The sequence below is a fragment of the Portunus trituberculatus genome, chromosome 12 (genome assembly GCF_017591435.1).
Source record: "Portunus trituberculatus isolate SZX2019 chromosome 12, ASM1759143v1, whole genome shotgun sequence".
Lineage (NCBI taxonomy): Eukaryota > Metazoa > Arthropoda > Malacostraca > Decapoda > Portunidae > Portunus > Portunus trituberculatus.
In genome coordinates this window covers 5249139-5270086 of record NC_059266.1, presented here as the reverse complement: position 1 = coordinate 5270086, position 20948 = coordinate 5249139, and the positions used below count along the sequence as shown (strand labels likewise).

At 38.7% G+C, this 20948-nt stretch overlaps 2 protein-coding genes across 3 annotated transcripts in view; one reads left to right on the top strand and one right to left on the bottom strand.

Moving 5' to 3' along the window:
• The window catches only part of LOC123502768 (ras-related protein Rab-5B-like), a 31933-nt gene extending 20891 nt beyond the window's left edge, over positions 1-11042 (top strand). Inside the window, exon 6 of one of the 2 annotated variants that reach the window (XM_045252017.1) lies at positions 10810-11042. The gene's annotated coding sequence lies outside the window, so the exon portion shown is untranslated. Of the gene's footprint in view, positions 1-1217; positions 2733-10809 lie in introns of those variants that run through there. The other variant, XM_045252015.1, reaches the window with a different exon arrangement.
• LOC123502767 (transcription initiation factor TFIID subunit 5-like) lies at positions 2891-19047 on the bottom strand. The gene is made up of 12 exons (XM_045252014.1): positions 17791-19047; positions 15927-16118; positions 15078-15280; positions 12786-12982; positions 11998-12187; positions 10855-10974; positions 10436-10581; positions 8012-8149; positions 7249-7442; positions 5492-5605; positions 5031-5208; positions 2891-4389 (listed from the first exon to the last, which is right to left on the bottom strand). Exons 1-12 carry the CDS (start codon positions 18124-18126, stop codon positions 4178-4180), a joined length of 2220 nt encoding a protein of 739 aa, XP_045107949.1. The 5' UTR covers positions 18127-19047; the 3' UTR covers positions 2891-4177.
• Positions 19048-20948: the final 1901 nt, after the last annotated feature.

Here is a 20948-nt window from a genome sequence, read left to right as displayed (position 1 = left end):
GACAAAACAGTCTGTGTTAGTCAGAGGAGAGAAGTTGATAGGATGTAAAGCTTTAGATTGTGGAGCTTTGTGCCAGACTCTACCAAATGCTTTTGACAAGTCTAAGACAATAGCAAAATGTTTCACCAAAATCTGTAAAAAAAATCAAGACTCCATAAAGAAAGCCATCCATACTGGTGATCAGATAGAAAATTGTGAAGTGATAGGTGTTTGATAATCTTTCTGTTGAGGATAGATTAAAAAACTTTAGATGAGCAGGTTAAAGTAATAGGGCAGTAGTTTGAGGGATTAGAATGGTCAGCCTGATGGAATAGGGTGAATGTAGGCAAACTTCCAGCAAGAAGCTGATAGACATAGTTGAAAGAGTTTGACCAGTCAAGGTGCAAGTTTCTTACAAGACACAGTTTTTGAGAATCAGGTCCATAAGCCTTCAGAAGGATTAGGTCAGCGAGGGAGGAATGAGCTCAAAATCATCCCAAAGGTTTAAAAGAAGAGTTCAGCTTTTAGAAACAGATAGGTCATGTGTCTTGTTATGTGATTAGCCACTCTCCAATTTAGTGACCTGTGCCACTACACAATTACTGACTGGCTTCTTTTGTGCTCTTTGTTAATACCATTTTTTTGCACATTTGTTTCCACCCACCTTGGCAAGTGGCTTTCCTTTGTTTGCATGGTTCACTAATGCACTATATTCAATGTGATGCCACCTCAAGGAATGTAGTGCCTTGAACCATATAGATGAAGGCCTAAGTGAGTGGTAGCAAATGTGCTAAAAAGTGGAATCAGGAAACAGCACAGAGTATTTTTAGTCAGTATACATAAAAATTAATAAACATGATGTCAAAGAGGGTGTGTAACATTGTCGCAGCACAAGTTGCCTCAGCCAATCCTATAGCAAGGCCTTGGAAGGCAACACACAGGACAACCAGAAGATGGAAGACACAATCTGGGACTATCAGAGTTCCTCAGGACAGTAGAATATAATTATATACTCCATCCCTATAATTATCAGTCATACTCCTCTGAAGTTCCTTTTGCAAAATTTGTTTGGAATAAAGTAATATTTGATTCCCAGCTCGTATTTCCTTCATTCCCATCCACTATGTATCCATATTGATTCTTATTGTTTTTAGCTTAAATCAGTTTTACTAGTGTCATCTTGATGATCATGTGATGAAATAACTCAGTGTCAGCCACTAATGTGCTGTTTCTTGCAGGTGGAACAATGTGATGCTAGTGTAAGTTACAATACCCAGCTGCTGGTAGCTCACTTTTCTCCATTGGACTTGAAGATTACAACATTCCTGGGTTCAAATTTTATGCATGGGTCTCAGCTTGTTAAAAAGGATCGGTTAACTTTGGAAATAAATCTTGTCAAGCCTCGGTTATTTAATGTGTCAGGTTTTGAGATTCAGAACCATAACTCTGAAAGTACTCATCATTAAAGAATATGTGATCTGTTTTTTTAGCAAAACCTTGTACGTATTGGGCATCTGTGAATCACACGGGCCACTCTCTGCCGGGCCTGTCGGAGCTCATGAGTTTGTGGAACATACCGTAATTGTTATGTAACTTGATTTCCATTTGTTACTTGGTATCATTTGCACATTGTATTGTCATTCCCATTATTTATCAATTCTAGTAGTTTATACCCTCCACCCAAACTTGCAAGTATGTGTTAGAAATTTTAAAAAGGAACTCCTGGATGGACACACTAGGTTCACCGTGCGGCGAGAGTGAGTGATGATCTCGGCTCCTGGAGTCAGCGCATGAGTGGCCATCGCCGCCCAGACTATTTAATACCTGCTCACTCACCTCAGTGGAGGATGGAAGGATGTGGTGTTTATCCAGCTTTATGTGCAGAGCTGATAGTTGTGTGTTGTACAGCGACCAAGGCTGGTCTTTACACAGTTGAGTTCTAGCTAACATGGTCATACATGGAGCATCGAGTCTTGCTCATGTGGCATTTCTGTACACCAGTAAAAACCATCACACTTCATTAAAATCGTCACTTCTTGTGCTTGACCATGATTGGCCATGTGACAATGTATATTATCTATTTACATTTCTTTTTATAATGTAGGGAAGAATTTCTATGTCACTTGTACATGTCACTTGTACATTTTTTGTTATCTTGTGGGCAACATTGGACTTGGGCGGCTGGAGCCCAGGGAGGGGCTGGCTACGCCCAAGTCTGATACACTTCCAACTGAAAAGCTATTGAGCATCATGATTATGGTGATGCCAATTTTGTGCTGCTCTGAGGAAGAGGCCTCCAAATGTGCCCATCACAGTTATAGAATTTCCAGTCTTGTTTCTGCCTTAAATTTTGTAAAATCCCTAAATATATATTAGTTATAGTTATAAATATGATTATTATATACAGTTATTGAAACTATATTATTTTAGCTGCTTATAAACAAGCCTATTCTGGCCATGTGCCAGGCTGGTTTCAATCAGTCATGAACTTTACCAGTTAAGTTTGAATTTTATTTTCCTGTATTAAAATTGTTATTATTGAAAACTGTTATCCTAGGGGTCAAACTTGATTGGCACATCATCTAGTAAATACTTGGCGTGCTCCATTGTGCTCAGGAACTCTTGTTGAGGTGGTTCAGCCTCCCGAGCTTGGCACAATGGACCACTTTGTGTGTACACTGAACTGCAAAGTCAGACTACAATCTTGTACAGTTAAAAGTACCTATTATAAATAATAAAAGGATAAGAAGTTATATGTAACTTTTATGGACTTTGGGAAATTAGGTGGATAGAAAAGCCTTGTGGGATAAACAATGTGGTGTGGGGCAAACTATTCTTGTGTACTAAGGTCTGGAATTCAGCCCCCACCTGGGGAGTTTAGATCTGAAACATTGTCAATAAATACTTCTTCTAACTTTATATACAAATTTTACTAAGGCATTATTAACTAGAAACAAATGCCCAGTCAGAACATCACAAGGCCTCGCAATAACATAGATGGTTTCGAATGACAAGATGTAAATTTCTATTGGGTGAAGTGATTGACCAAGAAGTGATGCGATGCTCCTCCATCAACTAATCTTATGTCTATCTAAAAATAACTTTTGAACATTTATGAAGTAGAAAAATAATAAATAATTGTATGTACACCTTAAATTTTAAGTCCTCACTTAATGTAACTGGTTTTTACATGAATGTAATTTCTCACAAAGTCTTGAGAAATAATGCTCTATTAATGCTTCCACACTAAGAATGAAGATGAAACATTACAACTCAAGCAAACATTCAATCCTACAATGATATATACAAGCATTAACCGAGGACTTTATATATATATATAGAAATCCTGAAAATCTTCAAAAGAATTTTTAAACTTTGTACACATTTGTCAGTACTATAATTTGAAATATATAAACCATTTTAATGATCCAACTATTCTTTCTTTGTCTTTAGCCGGTGACATCCCTTAAAAGTGAGGTCTCAAGTTCTCTACATCACAAGCATGCCTATCCTTATCAACTCTAGGTTGTTTCTAAGATCACAAGCATGCATGTTGTACCTGTCAGTTATTTCTATTACCACAAGCATGCTTATACTATAATTTTTCAAATTAACTCTAGGTGTTGTAAGACCTTTCTTTGCTTACTTTCTCCTGGGTGCGTAAGTAATTCTATTGATCCACTGTAAACTTAGATCCAGGACAGTGCTTGATCCTAATCAGTCAAAAGTGCTGGTAATTTGTTATACACCAAAATGCAATAATAGTCTTACTTAGGAATTGTGAAAGAATTATTTTTGAAATACCTGCCTGATACCTATTGAAGTTGTGAATTATGACATCCACTGAAGAAAAGAGATTTGCATCCTAATATGATAAGTTTAATGCAACATGTCATAATTGTTGACTTTTTATGGTTCGTTGTCAATGTTCTCTACCCAGCCTATCATTACAGTGATTAGCTGCTGTCTTGCTTTTCTATAGTTGGTTCTGATGGGGAAAGATTAATTGGCATGCACTTATCCATGTTTTGCCAAAGATTCAGAAGTTATAACTTACAACGATAAAGAAACAATGACACAACCTCCACTCACTAATTCCTTCCAAATCCCATCAAGACAGCAAATTGATATAAACAAGTATTAAAGGAATAAAAAGCTGAGCAGAAGAATCATTGTGGATTTCAAAACTCAACTCATCTCAGCCGTCAAAAGGCCCAGCAACAAGGAGGACATTCCTGCGTGTGAAGTGAGCAGCCAGAACTGGTGTGTTCTTGGTGGGGAAGGTGCCCAGCAGAAGAGACTCATTGCTGCGCTTCACATCAGGATTGTTGGTCACATTGGTGTCGTCCTCATGGTTATCCTCCATCACACGGCTAAAGTCCCAAAGCTTGACACAATTGTCCATCCCACCTGTGGAGATACCCCAGGTGGTGAGACTCAGGTGACCCCTCTTCATCATACTAATGCTGCTAATCATTCTGATCATTATCCATATCATACTACTACTGCTGTTTTTTCTATGCAAGAGGGAAACTAGCTGGAGAACCCACTTTAATTGCAAGTTCCCTAAAAGACTGGAAAGAATTAGCATACTACTGTTACAGCTCAATTTCAGTCCCATGCCACCTTCTCTTTACTTTTATTCCTAGTAACCAATAGCATGACAATATTTTCCCTTCCAGCACCTCTCGCCGCATTCATAACTACTTCAACATGTGCTCCATCCAAACTCTTCATTTACAGTACATTATTTCAGTATTTTCATCTTCACCCTTTCTCCTTTGCATTCCAGCCTTCCACTGTATTTTTTATGACCAACACAAATCTATCACTTCCTTACCCCATACTATATGTTACTATTCTCCTTCAATAATACTTCAGATTTTCCTTACTTATATCTTATCGTTTGTGTTAGATCAGTATATAACAATGCCATATTTTCACTTTCCTATATATGTATAATTCCTCTATTGTCTTGTAACCTGACATTACTACAAAGGGAAAGAGTTATAAGTTCACTTTTCAAACAATACATGGGACATCTAACTCACCAGAAGCTAGAATATTACAGTCTCTGGAGAAGGCAATTGCATAGATGGTGGATGTGTGTGAGGCCATCTCAGCAATGAGGTGGCCGTGTGCCATGTCCCACACTAGCACACGCTTGTCCCCACCAGCTGAAGCAAGGAATCGGCCACATGGTGAGAATGCTAAAGCGTCAATTATATCCTGCAGGAAAAAAAACACCAGTTACTATTTGTGAATGGACTCATCTGCTTCAATAAGCCAAGAAAGAAAATGAAAGATAAGGATTACATTACATTTATCTGTGTACTAGATAAGAGATCCATACATATACACCTCACGCCAAATTATGAATCATTATCCACTTGTCTTGTATGAATAGAGATGATAGGCCCTCATCCAATGAAAAATACACTAAAAGTAATACAGAAAAGAAAAATACAATAAATGCAGATGAGGTAGGGAATAACTGGACAGCAGTGCCTACCTTGTGGCCGGTCAGCACACGCACACAGTTGCCGTTGAGACAATCCCACACTCGAATGGAGCGGTCACTGGAGCCTGTTGCCACATAATTACTATTTGGGTGGAACTGAACGACCTATAAGAGGAATCCAGTAATGTAGTAATCTAAATTAATGACAAACTAAAAAACATAACACAAGAAAACAAACACATCAACATCAGTTTTTCTCGCTCCTCCAACTGCTTACTCTATACAAGGGCCTTATCCATGCCTGTATGGAGTACTCTTCGCATGTTTGTGGGGTTCTAGTCACACAGTTTTATTAGATATCAAATAGAATCAAAAGCTTTTCATCTCATCAACTCCCCTCCTCTGACTGACTGTCTTCAGCCTCTTTCTCACTGCCAAAATGTTACATCCCTTTCTATCTTTTATTGCTATTTTCATGCTAACTGCTCTACTGATCTTGCTAACTGCATGCCTCCCCCACTCCTGTGGCCTCACTGCACAAGGCTTTCTTCTTCCTATCATCCCTTTTCTGTCGAACTCTCTAATGCAAGATTTAACCAGTATTCTCAATCATTCATAAACTCAGGAACTCCCTACCTGCTTCTGTATTTCTGTCTTCCTACGACTTGACTTCTTTTAAGAGAGAGGTATCAAGACATTTGCTCCCTAATTTTGGATAACCCTTCTTATCTTTCAGAGAACTGCAACAAGTGGGTTTTTTTTTTTTTTTAACATTGGGTTGCCCTTGGCTGGCCTTCTCTCCTATAAAAAAAAAAAAAAAAAAAAAAAAAAAAACAAGCTAACCTAACTTAACTCAGAGCAATCTGGAGAGAAAAAAAAATAAATAAATAAATAAATAAATAAAAAAAAAAAAAAAAAAAAAATAGGAAATCAACTCAACATCAAAGAAATATTGAGGCTTGTATGGTCCATTTCTGAAATAACAAACCAATAATGCAACAGAAGCGAGTCAACTCATGGTGTAAAAAAACAACTCGTTGATCATCAGAAAATCTAACCTAGACTAGCTTGTGTAATTAATTAAATGGTCCATCGCTGAAACAAACCAGAAATACAAATACAGGAATTTCTCAATTTACACGAAGGATACATTCCTGAAGAGAATACGTAATGTAAAAATTGCTTAAAGTGAACGTGATTACTAAACTAATCTATGCACTGCTAGAAGTTCCACTGCATATATAATTATATATATATATATATATATATATATATATATATATATATATATATATATATATATATATATATATGAACCAAAACCATTTTCTCCATTGAAATCAAAGTAAAATAGATTAATCCATTCCTGGAATGGCTGCAGTCTCTGCAGTACATATCCTATAAACCCCACATGGTAAAAAAAAAAAAAAAAAAAAAAAAACATGTGCACCTTTCACTTGGAATAAACAAAAGATTGTTATTGCTTCAGTAACAGTGTTTAACTGACAGCAAGATGGAATATGCTGATCTTCCTGACGACATTTATCATACATCACTAGCTGTCCTGGGAGGTGAAGTGCTTCCATGCTGCAATCAGCTATGATGACAATATGGTGGCCCAAACTAACATATTGCGGAATCTTTAAACTCTCAAGACTTGCCATGCCAGGAAAGCACCTTGACATTCCATTATTCTAAATAATTTACGTAATTTGAAAAATAACTAGTTTTTACCTTGTGCTATTTCAAAATCACATAATCTAAACATGCATAAATTGAGAATTACCAGTACAAGAAAATCAACTCACATCAACATCAGAAAAGTGTCCAGCAAATATTCTGAGAGGCTGGTGGTGATCTGTGGCCCAGAGACGGCCGGTGCGATCGTGTCCCCCTGAAGCAAAGTAATAGCCGTAGGGGGAGAACCGCACGTCCCAAACAGGGAAGATGTGGCCCTTGTACACCACCAAGCATGTCCACGTCTGCAGACTCCACAGGCGGACTGGTGTAGGCAAATTGGTGGTGGTGGTAAGGTAGTGGCAGAAGAAGTAATGAAGTTAATAATATATGAAAAATATGTGTAAATTTTAGTTGGGACACATAGAAATACAAGTACTTGGAATACACTGGAATTGTTATGAACTAAAATAATCTAAGACTAAAAAAATATGATTAGGTGGAACTAACTTAGCAAAAACATGTTAGTGTACAGATGTTGCAGGTTTCAAGGGGAGTTTGGCTAAATTTACACACAATAATGACATAACTTCAGTATTTAGGAGCTTTCTTGTGTAGTGTACATTAACTGGTATTTTGCAGTGAGAGGTATGAAGTGATCAAGATCACTTTTTGTTCATTTTCAATTTTTCTGTACTTCTGAGTAGAGAGAGAGAGAGAGAGAGAGAGAGAGAGAGAGAGAGAGAGAGAGAGAGAGAGAGAGAGAGAGAGAGAGAGAGAGAAAATGTTAGAGACAAGTAATGCACAACTCAAGAAAAACTGAAGATACAAACCATGACAGTGTAACTACTAGCCCGGGCCCCTTATACAACTACTCAGCAAACACAGACTCACTAGTGCCATCCTCCCCAGCACTGAGCAGAAGGTTACGGTCAGGACTCATGCTGACAGAATACACAGACCCTGCATGACCCAAAAGTGTGCGCACTGGCTCGGCTGTACGCTCATCCATCATGCGCACCAACACGTCGTCTGCAAGGAGGGAAAATGTAAAATGTACATGTAGGGAAAAGTATCAATGGAGAGTAGTGGGGCTGGAAATGGTTATGAAATGGAGATGTGATATTTTATTTGTATGTTTAGATTTTCATAACCTATGAATACTTCGTAATATGATGATGATGGCAATGAGGCATTGAAAGATATAATATTACAAGCATCATTTAGTCTTGTAAAATTAAAAATATTTCATAAAACAACAAAGTGATGTAAAACAAGAATACACACACACACACACACACACACACACACACACACACACACACCGTAGTGTAGTGGTTAGCACGCTCGACTCACAATTGAGAGGGTCCGGGTTTGAGTCCCGGGAAGTGGCGAGGTAAATGGGCAAGCCTCTTAATGTGTAGCCCCAGTTCACCTAGCAATAAATAAATATGGGATGTAACTTGAGGGGTTGTGGCCTCGCTGTCCTGGTGTGTGGAGTGTGATGTGGTCTCAGTCCTACCCGAAGATCAGTCTATGAGCTCTGAGCTTGCTCCATAATGGGGAAGACTGGCTGGGTGACCAGTAGGCAACAGTGGTGAATTACACACACACACACACACACACACACACACACACACACACACACACACACACACACACACACTGTTAATAATATTATAACCATGAAAAAAAATACAATATTGTCAGGCTAAACACTTGTACAGCCTCTCTGCAGATTCTTCCACACATGCATATTACTTGTTCATCATCACAGGAGAACCAAAGTGATACAGAGCAAAATCCAGGTTCCAAAATGGGCAATATGTAATAAAATACATAATAAATAACAAGACACAAAAATAGTGCATAATATATTCAATCCGAACAAACAAAATAATGAAACTTCCAATAGATGATAATCAACATAAGCATTCTACGTGAAAATATTAAGGACTCAGTGTAGATTCTCCTCACTTAACAACCAGGTTCTGTTCCAACAACCAGATTGGTAAGCAAGGGGCTCCCATAGGACATCAGTATCTAGTTAAACCATTGTGTTTCTAAACTCACAGCAGAGAGGATAGTCTGAGGATACATGCACAAGGAATGCAAGACTGCCCCACACACGCTGACCTACACCAAGAATTACACCATATAGACAAGTGTAAGTGTGCACAGAGGAAGCAGGTTTGAGTGTGTTAGCACCAGCAGCTTGCTTCAACTTTCTTTCCTGTTTGCTGGGATCATTCTTCACCGCTGAATCTACAAGGGTGGATAATACTGAGTAGATAGCAGGATATATGTTGAACTCCTGACATACAAAGTATATGAAAGAAACAACCAGTGTGGAATAGATTAAATAAGCACCATGCTAACAGGAATATTGTGAATAGGCTGTGTGCTAACACATCACTGAAATCATTATGATATTCTCAAAATTCTTCTCTTTTTAGAGTTTATTTCATGTACTGCTCTTTTTTCCTCTTGAGTTTTGTATGAACACTATAGACAGTATGAAGTCATCAGATGATGAGCTTGATATCTTAGTATACCTGGTGGATTGCAACTAATGACAGTTACTGCCTCTGTCTGTGTCCTTTGTGGTCACCTTATTGCACAGGTTTGGTGCTGGAAACCAGCATACTGATAACCTACTTTCTTTGTGCATGCACCTTTAGGCTTTAGTGACCTTCATCTAGTGTCTCAAAGGAGCAATACACAGGGGAAGGTTAAGGTTAGATGCAATGTAGTTGGATAACAAGACTGCACCACAATATACATATGCTCCAATGTTGTGTTTATACGCCATCAGTTGCGAGAGCATTGTCTGTGTTATTGCCACATTTTCAGATTTTTTAACAATAATCTTCATCTACTTATGTATTTATCATACTGTAAAGTATAAAGAAATTAGCTCTAATAACAACATAAAGAAAAGATTTAGACTAATTTCTATGATATAAGTCCCAAAACCAGCTCAACATAGCCAAAACAACCCAATAAACTGCCAACCAACAGAAACCTAAATTTTCCTGCCCATTTCACAGCAAAATAGCCCAAATGGGCAGAAAAATTGCAGACCTGACAGCTCTGAGGGAAGGTAATGTTGGGTGGGACGAACACGTGGTGTCAGTATTGCACAATTCAATACCACAACAGGGGGGAAAAAAGAAGAAAAGAAAAAAGTACACTATCATATTGTACATTACTAGTAGCAGTTCGTAAGGCATGTCTTTAATTTAAGTGGTAGAACATGTAAGTTGGTAAATGAGAAGCAGCTGTATATAACCACATATATCCCACACACACACATACCAGCCTCCTTGTCGATGTCACTCAATTGCTCTGCAGACTTCATGCACCTCAGCTTGATGGGCGTGATGCTCTGAACTCTAATCTGAGAATCTGATGTCCCATATGCCAGAATGCTTGAGTCGTCCGATATGTCAACTGATGTGATGCTGCCAAAAAAGGTTGATGTATTGTATTGTTTACTTGTGGCATTGAATTAAATAGAGTTAATAAAGATGATGATGAGAGAGAGAGAGAGAGAGAGAGAGAGAGAGAGAGAGAGAGAGAGAGAGAGAGAGAGAGAGAGAGATTCTTCAGTCCTCATTTCCTCCATCACAGTCACCTTTCCTGTAACCTCCAGTCCTTATCCCTAAAATAACTTTATGAATCTCTTTCAGTTTTTGTTGGTCCTCCTGCCATCTGTCAACACTCAATACACTCACTTCCCCGTTGCATTCAGGAAGGTGTAGAAGCAGATGGATGGTAGAGTGTCCTTCTGCAGTGTGACGCGTTTCAGTGTGTCTCGGAAGGCCTTGGCTCGCTCCATCCGGTCTATGTCTCGCCTGGATGGAAGAAAATAGAAGAGTTGAAGCTTCAGGTGTGGTGAAAATAAACATAAACAGGCTCTTAATTTTATCTTCTTTATTTTCTCTCACTTTTATTTACTTTCTTTTTTTATGTAAGAGGAGAAAACTGAGAGAGAGAGAGAGAGAGAGAGAGAGAGAGAGAGAGAGAGAGAGAGAGAGAGAGAGAGAGAGAGAGAGAGAGAGAGAGAGAGAGATTGCTTTATTGACTTCTCATAAAGACACTGATATGCCAATATAAACTAGATCCAGTATACAATAGTCTTTGTCCATTGACCTCTGAGCTCTCTATGGACTATGTGCCCTGCTGTGTTAGCAACTATATATAAGAAGAGAGAGAGAGAGAGAGAGAGAGAGAGAGAGAGAGAGAGAGAGAGAGAGAGAGAGAGAGAGAGAGAGAGAGAGAGAGAGAGAGAGAGAGAGAGAGAGAGAGTGTGAGTTACTATGTTGCCAGTCCCCATGCAGGTTTACTGGTTGAGATTAATTTCCTTCTCTTTTTCTGTCTGAGGTTAAGGTAAAATCTGGTTAGGTTGAGTTCAGTTTAGGTCTTGAGGACTAGATTAAGTTTGTTTGAGTTTAGTTTAATTTAGGTTTTTGGTCTTGAGGAGATTGTTCAATAGTCTTTCTTCTGTATCTAGATTTAGTTCAGTTAGTGAAGCTTAGTTTAATAAAATCTTAATCTAGCTAGCTATTTATATCTTTATTTCTGTCTCCCACCCTTCCAGTTTCATACTTTTCCTATTCCACTGCATTATTATTTGATTCTTACATCTTTAATTCCTCCTTCTTCCTCTTTCTCCTCTATAGTTTCTTTTTAACATTTCCCTCCACCTCCTTCTTTATCTCGGCCTCAATCAAATACTCCCCTCATTATCTTTAACCTCTCCTTATTTCACATTTCAATCTTTCTTATCCTTCTCTTCTACACATTCCTTTTATCATCACCCTATCCTCTATGCCCACTCCCACCACCACTACCACCAACCACCATCACCACCTTACAGCTCAGGCAAAGGTATTCTGTTTCCTGGTGGAGCATTGGGGTCATTCTTCTTGCTCTTCTGTAATGCATCTTTCTTAGGTTTCTTCTTCTTGGGCTTGTCTCCTTCCTCCTCGCCCTCCTCCTCCTCCATCGCAAGGTTAGGAAGTTCAGGTTCTTTCAAGAGTCCATAGTAGATCTTTGCCTTGTTAACTAAAGGAAGAGGAAAGAATGGTGAGTGTTTTCTATGGTTTAGTTGTAGTTGGTGGAATAGATGGAAGAACACTGGGGATATCAAGATGCTGTGTGGAGAAAGCCATAACAAAGGTGAGTATTAGGGAACAAATCATCTATGACCATTAAAAGTAGGAGTGATTTTCAAGCCACTCATTATGGATAGTGTTGTACAACACCAAATGTTGTAGTAGGACCAACAGCAGTAGTAATGTTGGTATAAATGAATAGGACATCATTAGCATTAATAATAATAACAAATCTATTTAAACACCAGGCCAGCAATCTCACATGGAGTAGCCCAGACAATGCAACACACACACACACACACAAACTCTTAACCCTGTCACCTCCACTTTAAAAAGATAAAACTTAATAATAAACAATGCAAAAGTAGATAACCACAAAATCGTAATGCTAGAAAAGCACTACACACACATTCACATTCTTAGTTTCCAGTGAAAAACGATAAAGCAATAACAAACAACATAACATTCCTATTCTCTCCAATACCAACAAAACCTAACAACAATCACTCCATTCCCTCCATCACTGTCACCCCTTCACCCACACACACCTTGCCTGGGTGCCTCCCCTTCCTGAGCACCTGCTGTGGCCGTCACTTGTGCCTTAGTCCTTGGCACTCCCTCATACACGTCAAGGTACAGTCGGTCATGAATAATTCTTGGGACAGGTCCTCCGCCACTTTCTGTCAGGAACCGCTTCAGGTGGGAGTAGGTGTCACGGGAAAGTCTAATTGTAAACTGGCTTGATCTGGAGAGAGAGAGAGAGAGAGAGAGAGAGAGAGAGAGAGAGAGAGAGAGAGAGAGAGAGAGAGAGAGAGAGAGAGAGAGAAGAGAAGAGAAGAGAAGAGAAGAGAAGAGAAGAGAGAGAAGAGAGAGGAGAGAGAGAGAGGAGAGAGGAGAGGAGAGGAGAGAGGAGAGAGAGAAGGAGGAAGGAGAGAGAGAGGAGACAAGATGTAAGAGAATGTAGAAGTTAACAGAGGACATAAAAAAAAAAAAAAAAAAAAAAAAAAAAAAAAATGTAACCAACAAAATAAAATTGAATAGATAAATTAAGTTTTCCAAATAGTGTACTATAGTAAAGTCTCAAGTCTCCATCAATCTCATCTCAATATTTTGCATCTCGATTGCACTATCAACAACTCACAATTCAGATATGTGGATCAAATTACACAAATCTTGATTGTTTGTTTTTCATCTGCTTACATTATAAACAAACAAGTAACAATGATGTGTTTTTTCAATTGCTCTCCCACCTAATGGTAGCTTGTGTTCAAAAATGTGCTCTTGAAGCTTCCAGAAGGTAACAGTGCACTATAATAGGGTAATGACATCACTCATGGTGCTCACAGGTGATATGCATACACCCTATAGGCATGGGGGGGTAGGGTGTAGTAACATTGATAAACAAACCTCTCTGTGGCCTATCTCTTCTTCTTGCCTTATTAAAGCTTGATCTTTTTTTTTTTTTTCATGAATAATATCTACAGCATCTCTTATCGATTGTCCCAAGTCAAGGATAGGGAAAAGAGGCAGTGGGGATACAGGGATAATGTCCTGTGGAATAAAGAAAACTCGATACATAGGACCTCAATATACCTGATATTGGATATAACGGACAAAAAATCTGACTGGACAAACGCCCTGCTATAATGAATTTTCATTCAATATAATGGACTTTCATCCATTATAGTGAGGGTGTCGTCCCATAACATGTTGTCTAGGAACTCTACATGGCGTGCCATGGGAGTAGGGCAGTGGTGGGTATAAATACCGGACAAACTTCAGGATATAACGGATCTGTCTGGTATTTCCATTAGACATAACGGATCCTCGGTTATAACGGATCTTGGAATATAACAACATACCCTTGTCCCATATTGTCCATTATATCGAGCGTTTACTGTACACCCTATGTACTTGCCATCTGTCAGCTGTTGAAACCCAGGGTGTGGTCAAAATCATTCACTTGGCTACCTGGATGCCATTCACCCTGTTTCTTGCAGCCAATAGAAGGGCTCAGGGGTGGGTAAGAGCAAGAATGAGTCAAGAACCACAAGGTGTTGCGAAAAAACCCAGAAGTGAGAAACACAATTATCATAAGGGGGAGAAAAAATTGAACATTACAGAAAACTGGAATAAAGTTTTATAACTCCTAGAGCATTTTAATATATAAACTTATGTATATTGTGTGAAACTTTAGGTGTAAGCTAGAAAGTTTACAGAAATTATATAATTAGTTGGTAAGGCTTTGGTCCCAATTATATTTTTCCCCATAAGAAGTTAACTTTATATCTCGACATTTTGAATCTCGATCAGTATTTTCAGTTTCAATTATGATCAAGATTCTATATCAGGGGTTTTCAACCTTTTTTTTGTTAAGAACTCCCTGAGTTTTGAGACCATCTACCCGAGCCCCCAGTAATCTGACATCAAACAGAATGTTAATTCAGTGACTGACATTAACTCAATATGCAGTGATACTGCAAAGGATATTATTAGATCAGACATCAAAGACCAACTATCTGAATCCCCAGTAATCTGACATCGAGCAGAACATTACTTTAGTAACTGACACTGCCTCAATGCGCAATGGTACTGCAAAAGATATTATTAGATCAGCCATCTAAGTACTCCTGGAAATCTTCTTGTGAACCTCTGTTCTAAATTCTACTGTAGGTCAGGATGCATTACCAGAGGAAAAGATGTTTATGTGTGCCAACAATATACACATATTTAAGGCAAACTAAGATCATTTGATAATGGAAAACAAGATATTACCAGTATAACTTAATACAGTAAAAAATAGCAACTAATAACACAAACAAACAAAGACACACACACACCTAAAGTTATCCATGATTTGGTAGCCTGACATGTGTTCCCGGTTGGTGACAAGGGACAGGCGGTGGATGTCCTCCTGGTAATATTCCTCCTGTGTGCCCTTGAGTCGCTCCAGGAAGTTCTTGGCCACCTCCTCATGCCCATTGTACACCAGCTCAAGGTACATGTGCACAAACACTGGGTACAGCACCTGTGCCACTTCATGCTGTATGGGAGACATTTTGGGAAATAGATATGATGATGTCAGTGGTGTAGGAATGAAGGGTTGTTTGTTGTTAGTGGTGACATAGGAACGAAGGATGTTAGATCAGTTTATGGTGCATTAACAGTGCAAGAATGAAGACCTGGATGGAGAACTGAGAGCAGTTTCAGAATTAAACATAGAAGAAAAAAAAATAAATAAATAAATAAAATAAACAAATAAATAATAATAATAATAATAATATAAAAAATTCAAGTTAAATATAAAATAAATAAATAAATAAATAAAAATAAAAATAATAGACAGATGTTGAAAACAAGATGTATGGCAAGAATAGAGGATAAGATTATCTTGAATGGCAGAAAGAGTATCAGATCATCCTATATGGTAGGAATAGAAGATTATATCACTTTTTATAACAGGAATAAAGGACTGATTCACCTTTCCTGACAGGAATAAAGGATTAAATCACCTTTCATGACAAGAATAAAGACTAAATCATCTTGTAAAGAGAATCAGATCACTCTATATGATAAGAATAATGGATCAGATCATCCCGTATGAAAAGGAATAAAGGATCAGATAACATTGTATGACAGGAATAAACTAATAAATCATATTGTATAGCAGGAAGAGAGGATTTAATTACCTTGTATGGATCCAAACTCTTCTCAATAAAAGAATGGAGTGCCTTGTAAGCATCCTCATACTTGGCCGGGTCTCCTTCACTCTTGTACGCTGACAACACACTGGAAACCTCCGTGTCACCCCCCAGTCCCTGCTTCTCATCATCAACTATGTCAAAGAAGTTACATTCCTGGCGCAGGAAGTCTTCAGTCCTCTGCAACACAAGGAAGAGCATGTCTGGTAAGTGACTGTGGGCATAGCTATTGTGTGCTAAAGCAAAGCAACATGTCCTATAAATACATATTAGTGCAGCATCACTCTGTAAAGAATGTAGTGAAGCTAACCTGTGTCAAGATCAAGATCCCCAACACCAACCACATTTGTTTTGGTTCATACAATATTTGGTGCATGGTAATTTAGGCAAATTCTTTCTGACTAGTGTCGTTCTATGTGAATTACCGTTAAGTATGACTTACTACATACTGTTGCCTTGAAAGAATGAGTTGTTTTGTGATGTAGCACCAATCATCACTTTATTTACATGTGTGAAGATGTATGAGGATTGATTTTAAAGCCTCTGTTGTCACAAACTTATCACCAACCACTGCCTCAATACTGAACCTTGTCATCATAGAATGCAGGGTCATTTCCTGAGATTTTTTTTGGAGAAAAAGATGCATCTTATGAGCCAACAAATATGGTAGTATTTTACATAGGTGGTAGGCCAAAATCCCTTGCAGCTGCTCTATTGCCATGCTCCTTGGCATAATCTACCACTTGTAGTTGGTAGGAGATTGTGTAGCTCAATCTTTTTTCTCCTCCTGCCATAACGGTGATGGTGTTGATGTATTTTGTTATGATCATGAACTTGCTGTTACTTCTCACTGCCAGATAGCATCCTGTCAGGGTTCTGATCAGCTAATATCTATAAACATGTCACAGCCTCAAAGGTTAGATTGCTTTAATTTTTACAACAATTTGTTTTTAAAGTAGTAATACTGGTAATGACAACAATACCAGCAATAAAATAACGACACATGCAGTTAAGGTAGATAAAAGTATCGGGAAAAGCTATGACCTCTGTCATCAAATTGTGGATGATTAGGAGCTACGGTGGATGGGTAGATTAGGGAAATATGTGAAGAATTATTTCTCAATAAAATTAGTTAACTTGATTAATGCGAGCGTTACATTCCTGAAGATATAATGTTATTCAAATATAATTTTCCCATAGAAAACAATGTTAATGGTGGGGGGGGGGTTACATTCCTGGCCACTAAGCCAGACTGTTTGTTACTCAATGAGTAATGTAAGCTTAACTAGAAAATATTCATATATACCATCAATCACTTCACTACACTTCTCACCAGAAAAAAACATAAACCACATCACTAATTCTATGGTTGGGTGAAACTGTAAATTGACCGGATTTGTACCTAATTACCTTGTTCCTATTTGTGTTGTTTATAGACCCATGGCACACTTTCTAGTCTTACTACCTACTTACTAGCTAGCCATCGTGGGATTTCATCCATGGGCGCCTAACCAGGTAATAACAACAGAATCGTAATGTGAAAGAATAAAATGAAATAAAATAGCAATCAATTACCTCCAAATGTATACATTTCCCGTCTATCACGACAATATCCCACGTTGCCTAGCCCGCCCAGCGTGGCAACTACAGCACACAACACAGCCCAGAGCCCACAATGCTAAGATATATCCTCCACGAGTGGCCGCCAAACATTACTGGTAAATAATTGAAAGCACTACACACTAGACAACAAACCCCAACCAAACTACAAGGGCTGAATGAAGGAGACGCAGGTACGCTGCTTAACGAAAAGTATCAGCTGAGGAGTAGCCCTGCACACACCTCACCTCACCTTCAGTCCGTTATTCTTGAGGAACTGCAGCACGGCCACCAGATTATGTCTGTCCACAGTGTTGGCCTGAGCGTCCTGTGGCAGCGCCGGAGCACCAGGGGCGGCGGGGCCGGCGCCTGTGGAGACCCCTGAGGGCTGGTCTGGGGTGGCGGGGGGCGGCGGCATGACTGTGGCGGCGACCATGCTCACCAGGCCATGCTCGCCGCTACTCATCACCTGCTGGGGGTGGGGGGGCAGGTGTTGGCCCGTTTGCATGTCAACGGCGGCCAGACCATTAATGATGGTGGGATTGGCCGGGGTTAGCGATGCATATGTGGGCCCGCCGAGCTCTGCCATTGTTGTGACGCCGAGTGAACACAACGATCCTGATCTTCGCGTGATTTCTTTCCTAAAAGTTACAATATCACCATTTCTGCTTTCCTTATAGGAAGACGGGATAGCTGCCAAGCGTAATTTTCAGGTATACTCCAGGACTCATGTGGCCACAAAGGGGATCCGGCTCTAACACAGCAGTTATTTTTTTATCCCTCGAAAAACATCCTGCATTATAGGCACACGTTTAAACAGTAAATTAAAAGGCACATCATGAACCAGGACCTTATACAGGATAACATTTATTTACAGTGCATAAGTATACACGGTTTCAATAACAGTTTTAAATGAGGAGGCAAGCAGATCGAGTAATATACATAGCAAGGCATTTCAGCTGACCACATGAACTTGTCTAGTAACACACACACACACACACTGTAAATACAAACAAGTTAACATATATACAGACATGAATTATGAAACAATGCGCGGGCGGGCGCACGCACACACACAGGAAAGAAAACACTAGTAACCTAACCTGGAATATGCAATAGCTGTGTGAATGAATAGTGAAGGATTGAATGTACAAGTGTGTGTATTTAGTATTTTGTGTTTATCTAGTTGTATTGTACTTGGTTTGAGGGGGGCTCAGTATCCTGTCACCATATCTCCTCTTTTCTAATATTTCTTTAAAGCTATGCTTCATTATTTAATGCATTCCACTTTCCAACATTCTATGTAATTTTTTTTCTTTTTTTTTTCCAAATATCCTTCACACTGCCTCTTCTTTGCATGTCCTCTTGTCCTTCCAGCTTCTTCTGTCACCAGTAACAGGTCTTGTGTGTCTATCTTTTCAATGCCATTAACTATCTTATGCGCCATGTTATAAGGTCTCTTCATTCTCTTCTATCTTGTAAGGTTGGCAGTCCCATTTCCTTCAGCCTTTTTCATCTTTGCAGCTATCCTCTGATAATTTCTTATTTTTTCATCATATATTCCTTATCCACATCATATGAAATGCTACCCTAATAATAGTCAACATTTTATATGTTGTTCTAAATATTTTACTTATTTATTTTTCAGGCCCCTGAATTTCTTGTACAACCACTCCTAGATCTTTTTCCTCTTTAGTCTTCATTATGTGTTCCTCTCCCAACAAACAGTCCCATACTGGTCTTCTCTTACTCTTTCCTAATTCCATTCTGCGGTATTTCTTGGCATTGAATTCTAAATTTCACTTCTTACTCCACTCGTAAATTTTGTCTATATCTTCCTGCAGCAGCAAACAGTCTTCTTGGATCTTAATTACTCTTGTCAATTCTGTATCATCAGCAAACAAATTAATATAATTGGTCACTCCATACTTTGTCATCTACATATGCTTGAAACATAATGAGGGTTAGCACTGACCCCTGTAGCATTCCACTTGTTACTTTACTCCAAGACAAGTATGTATCTCTGATCACAGTTCTGATCTCTCAATCCTTCAAGTAATCCCTTATCCAATCTAATATTTTTCCTCTCAGTCCTACTATGTTCTCCAACTTCCAAAGTAATCTGCTATGTGGAACTTTATCAAAAGTCTTTTTTATGTCCAGGTACAGTGTCCATCCATCCATCTCTGCTCTCCAGTCCTCCTACTACTCTTGAGTAGAGGAAACTCAGTAAATTTGGTACAGCAGAACCATGCGCGCTTTGGGGTCCGAGGGGTCTCCAAGCGCACGGGTTCGAATCCTGTCCACGGTCCGAGTGTAGGTTGGGCTTCCTCACTCGGGGCAACGGTTTCCTAGCGGATGGGCTTTGAGATAGGAGGTACCCGAATAAGTATCCCCTTTAGTCCATAAATTCCCGCGAAAAGCCCACATGGTAAAAAAAAAAAAAAAAAAAAAAATTCCTGTCCTGAACCAAAATTGTCTGTTCAATATTATTTTTCTTCCAGATATTTAACCCATTTTTCTTTGATAGCAATTTCACATATCTTTCCCACGACACTTGTATAACACTTTTAAGTGACATCGGTCTGCAATCTAATGGCTCAGTTGACTTTCCTCCTTTGAATATTGGAATCATGCTAGCTCTCTTTCATTCTAGTGGTACTCTCCTTTCCTTTAATAAGCTGGTAACTATTTTCCAAATTGGTTCTAACAATTGATTTTTGCATTCCTTTATTGCCCAGCCTGATACACCATCTGGTCCCATTGCTTTTCTGACATCCAAATTTTCTAGTAGTCTTCCAATTTCTTGTTTGTGCACTGATTTCCTGCAAGCCTGTACAATGCAATGTTCTATGTAAAATCCTCTTCTTCAGTGAAAACAGTCTTGAACCTCTCAAAGCTCTCATTCATTATTTCACACATATCCTCTACTGTTTGGTATGTCTTTCCTCCTTTAACTATTTTTTCTATTGTTTGCTTATTCTTCATCTTACCATTGATATACTTGTAGAAAAGCTTGGGTTAATCTTCACTTTTCCACACCACATCTTTCTCAAAGCCTCTTTCTTCCTCTCTTCTTACTCTAAAATATTCATTTCTCACATCCTTATACTGCTGTCTGTTGCTTTCATTTCTCTGCTTTTTTAGTTTCTTCAAAGCCTTACCTTTTTTTCCTCTTAGCTTCTATATATTTGCCACTGTACCTGGCTTGTATACTTTTCTTTGCTCTATAGATTGGTACGTATTTCCTCACTCCCTTGTTATATTTCTGTAGGAATAATTCATATTTCCCCAGTACTGTCTTGCCATTCATATGTTCCTCTATTTTAGGCCACCAAAAAATTGTCTTAACTTTTCAAAATTTTCTCTTGCATAATTTAATTTCTCCTTTTTGTAGTCCTTCCCGTATCT

Coding starts and splice junctions, on each gene's coding strand:
- LOC123502767 (XM_045252014.1), bottom strand. CDS start 18,126: ATGGCAGAGCTCGGCGGGCCCACATATGCATCGCTAACCCCGGCCAAT. Junction 7,443..8,011: donor TGCTGGGGAGGATGGCACTA/GTGAGTCTGTGT, acceptor TGCCTACACCAG/TCCGCCTGTGGAGTCTGCAG. Junction 4,390..5,030: donor CTGTAATATTCTAGCTTCTG/GTGAGTTAGATG, acceptor GTATCTCCACAG/GTGGGATGGACAATTGTGTC.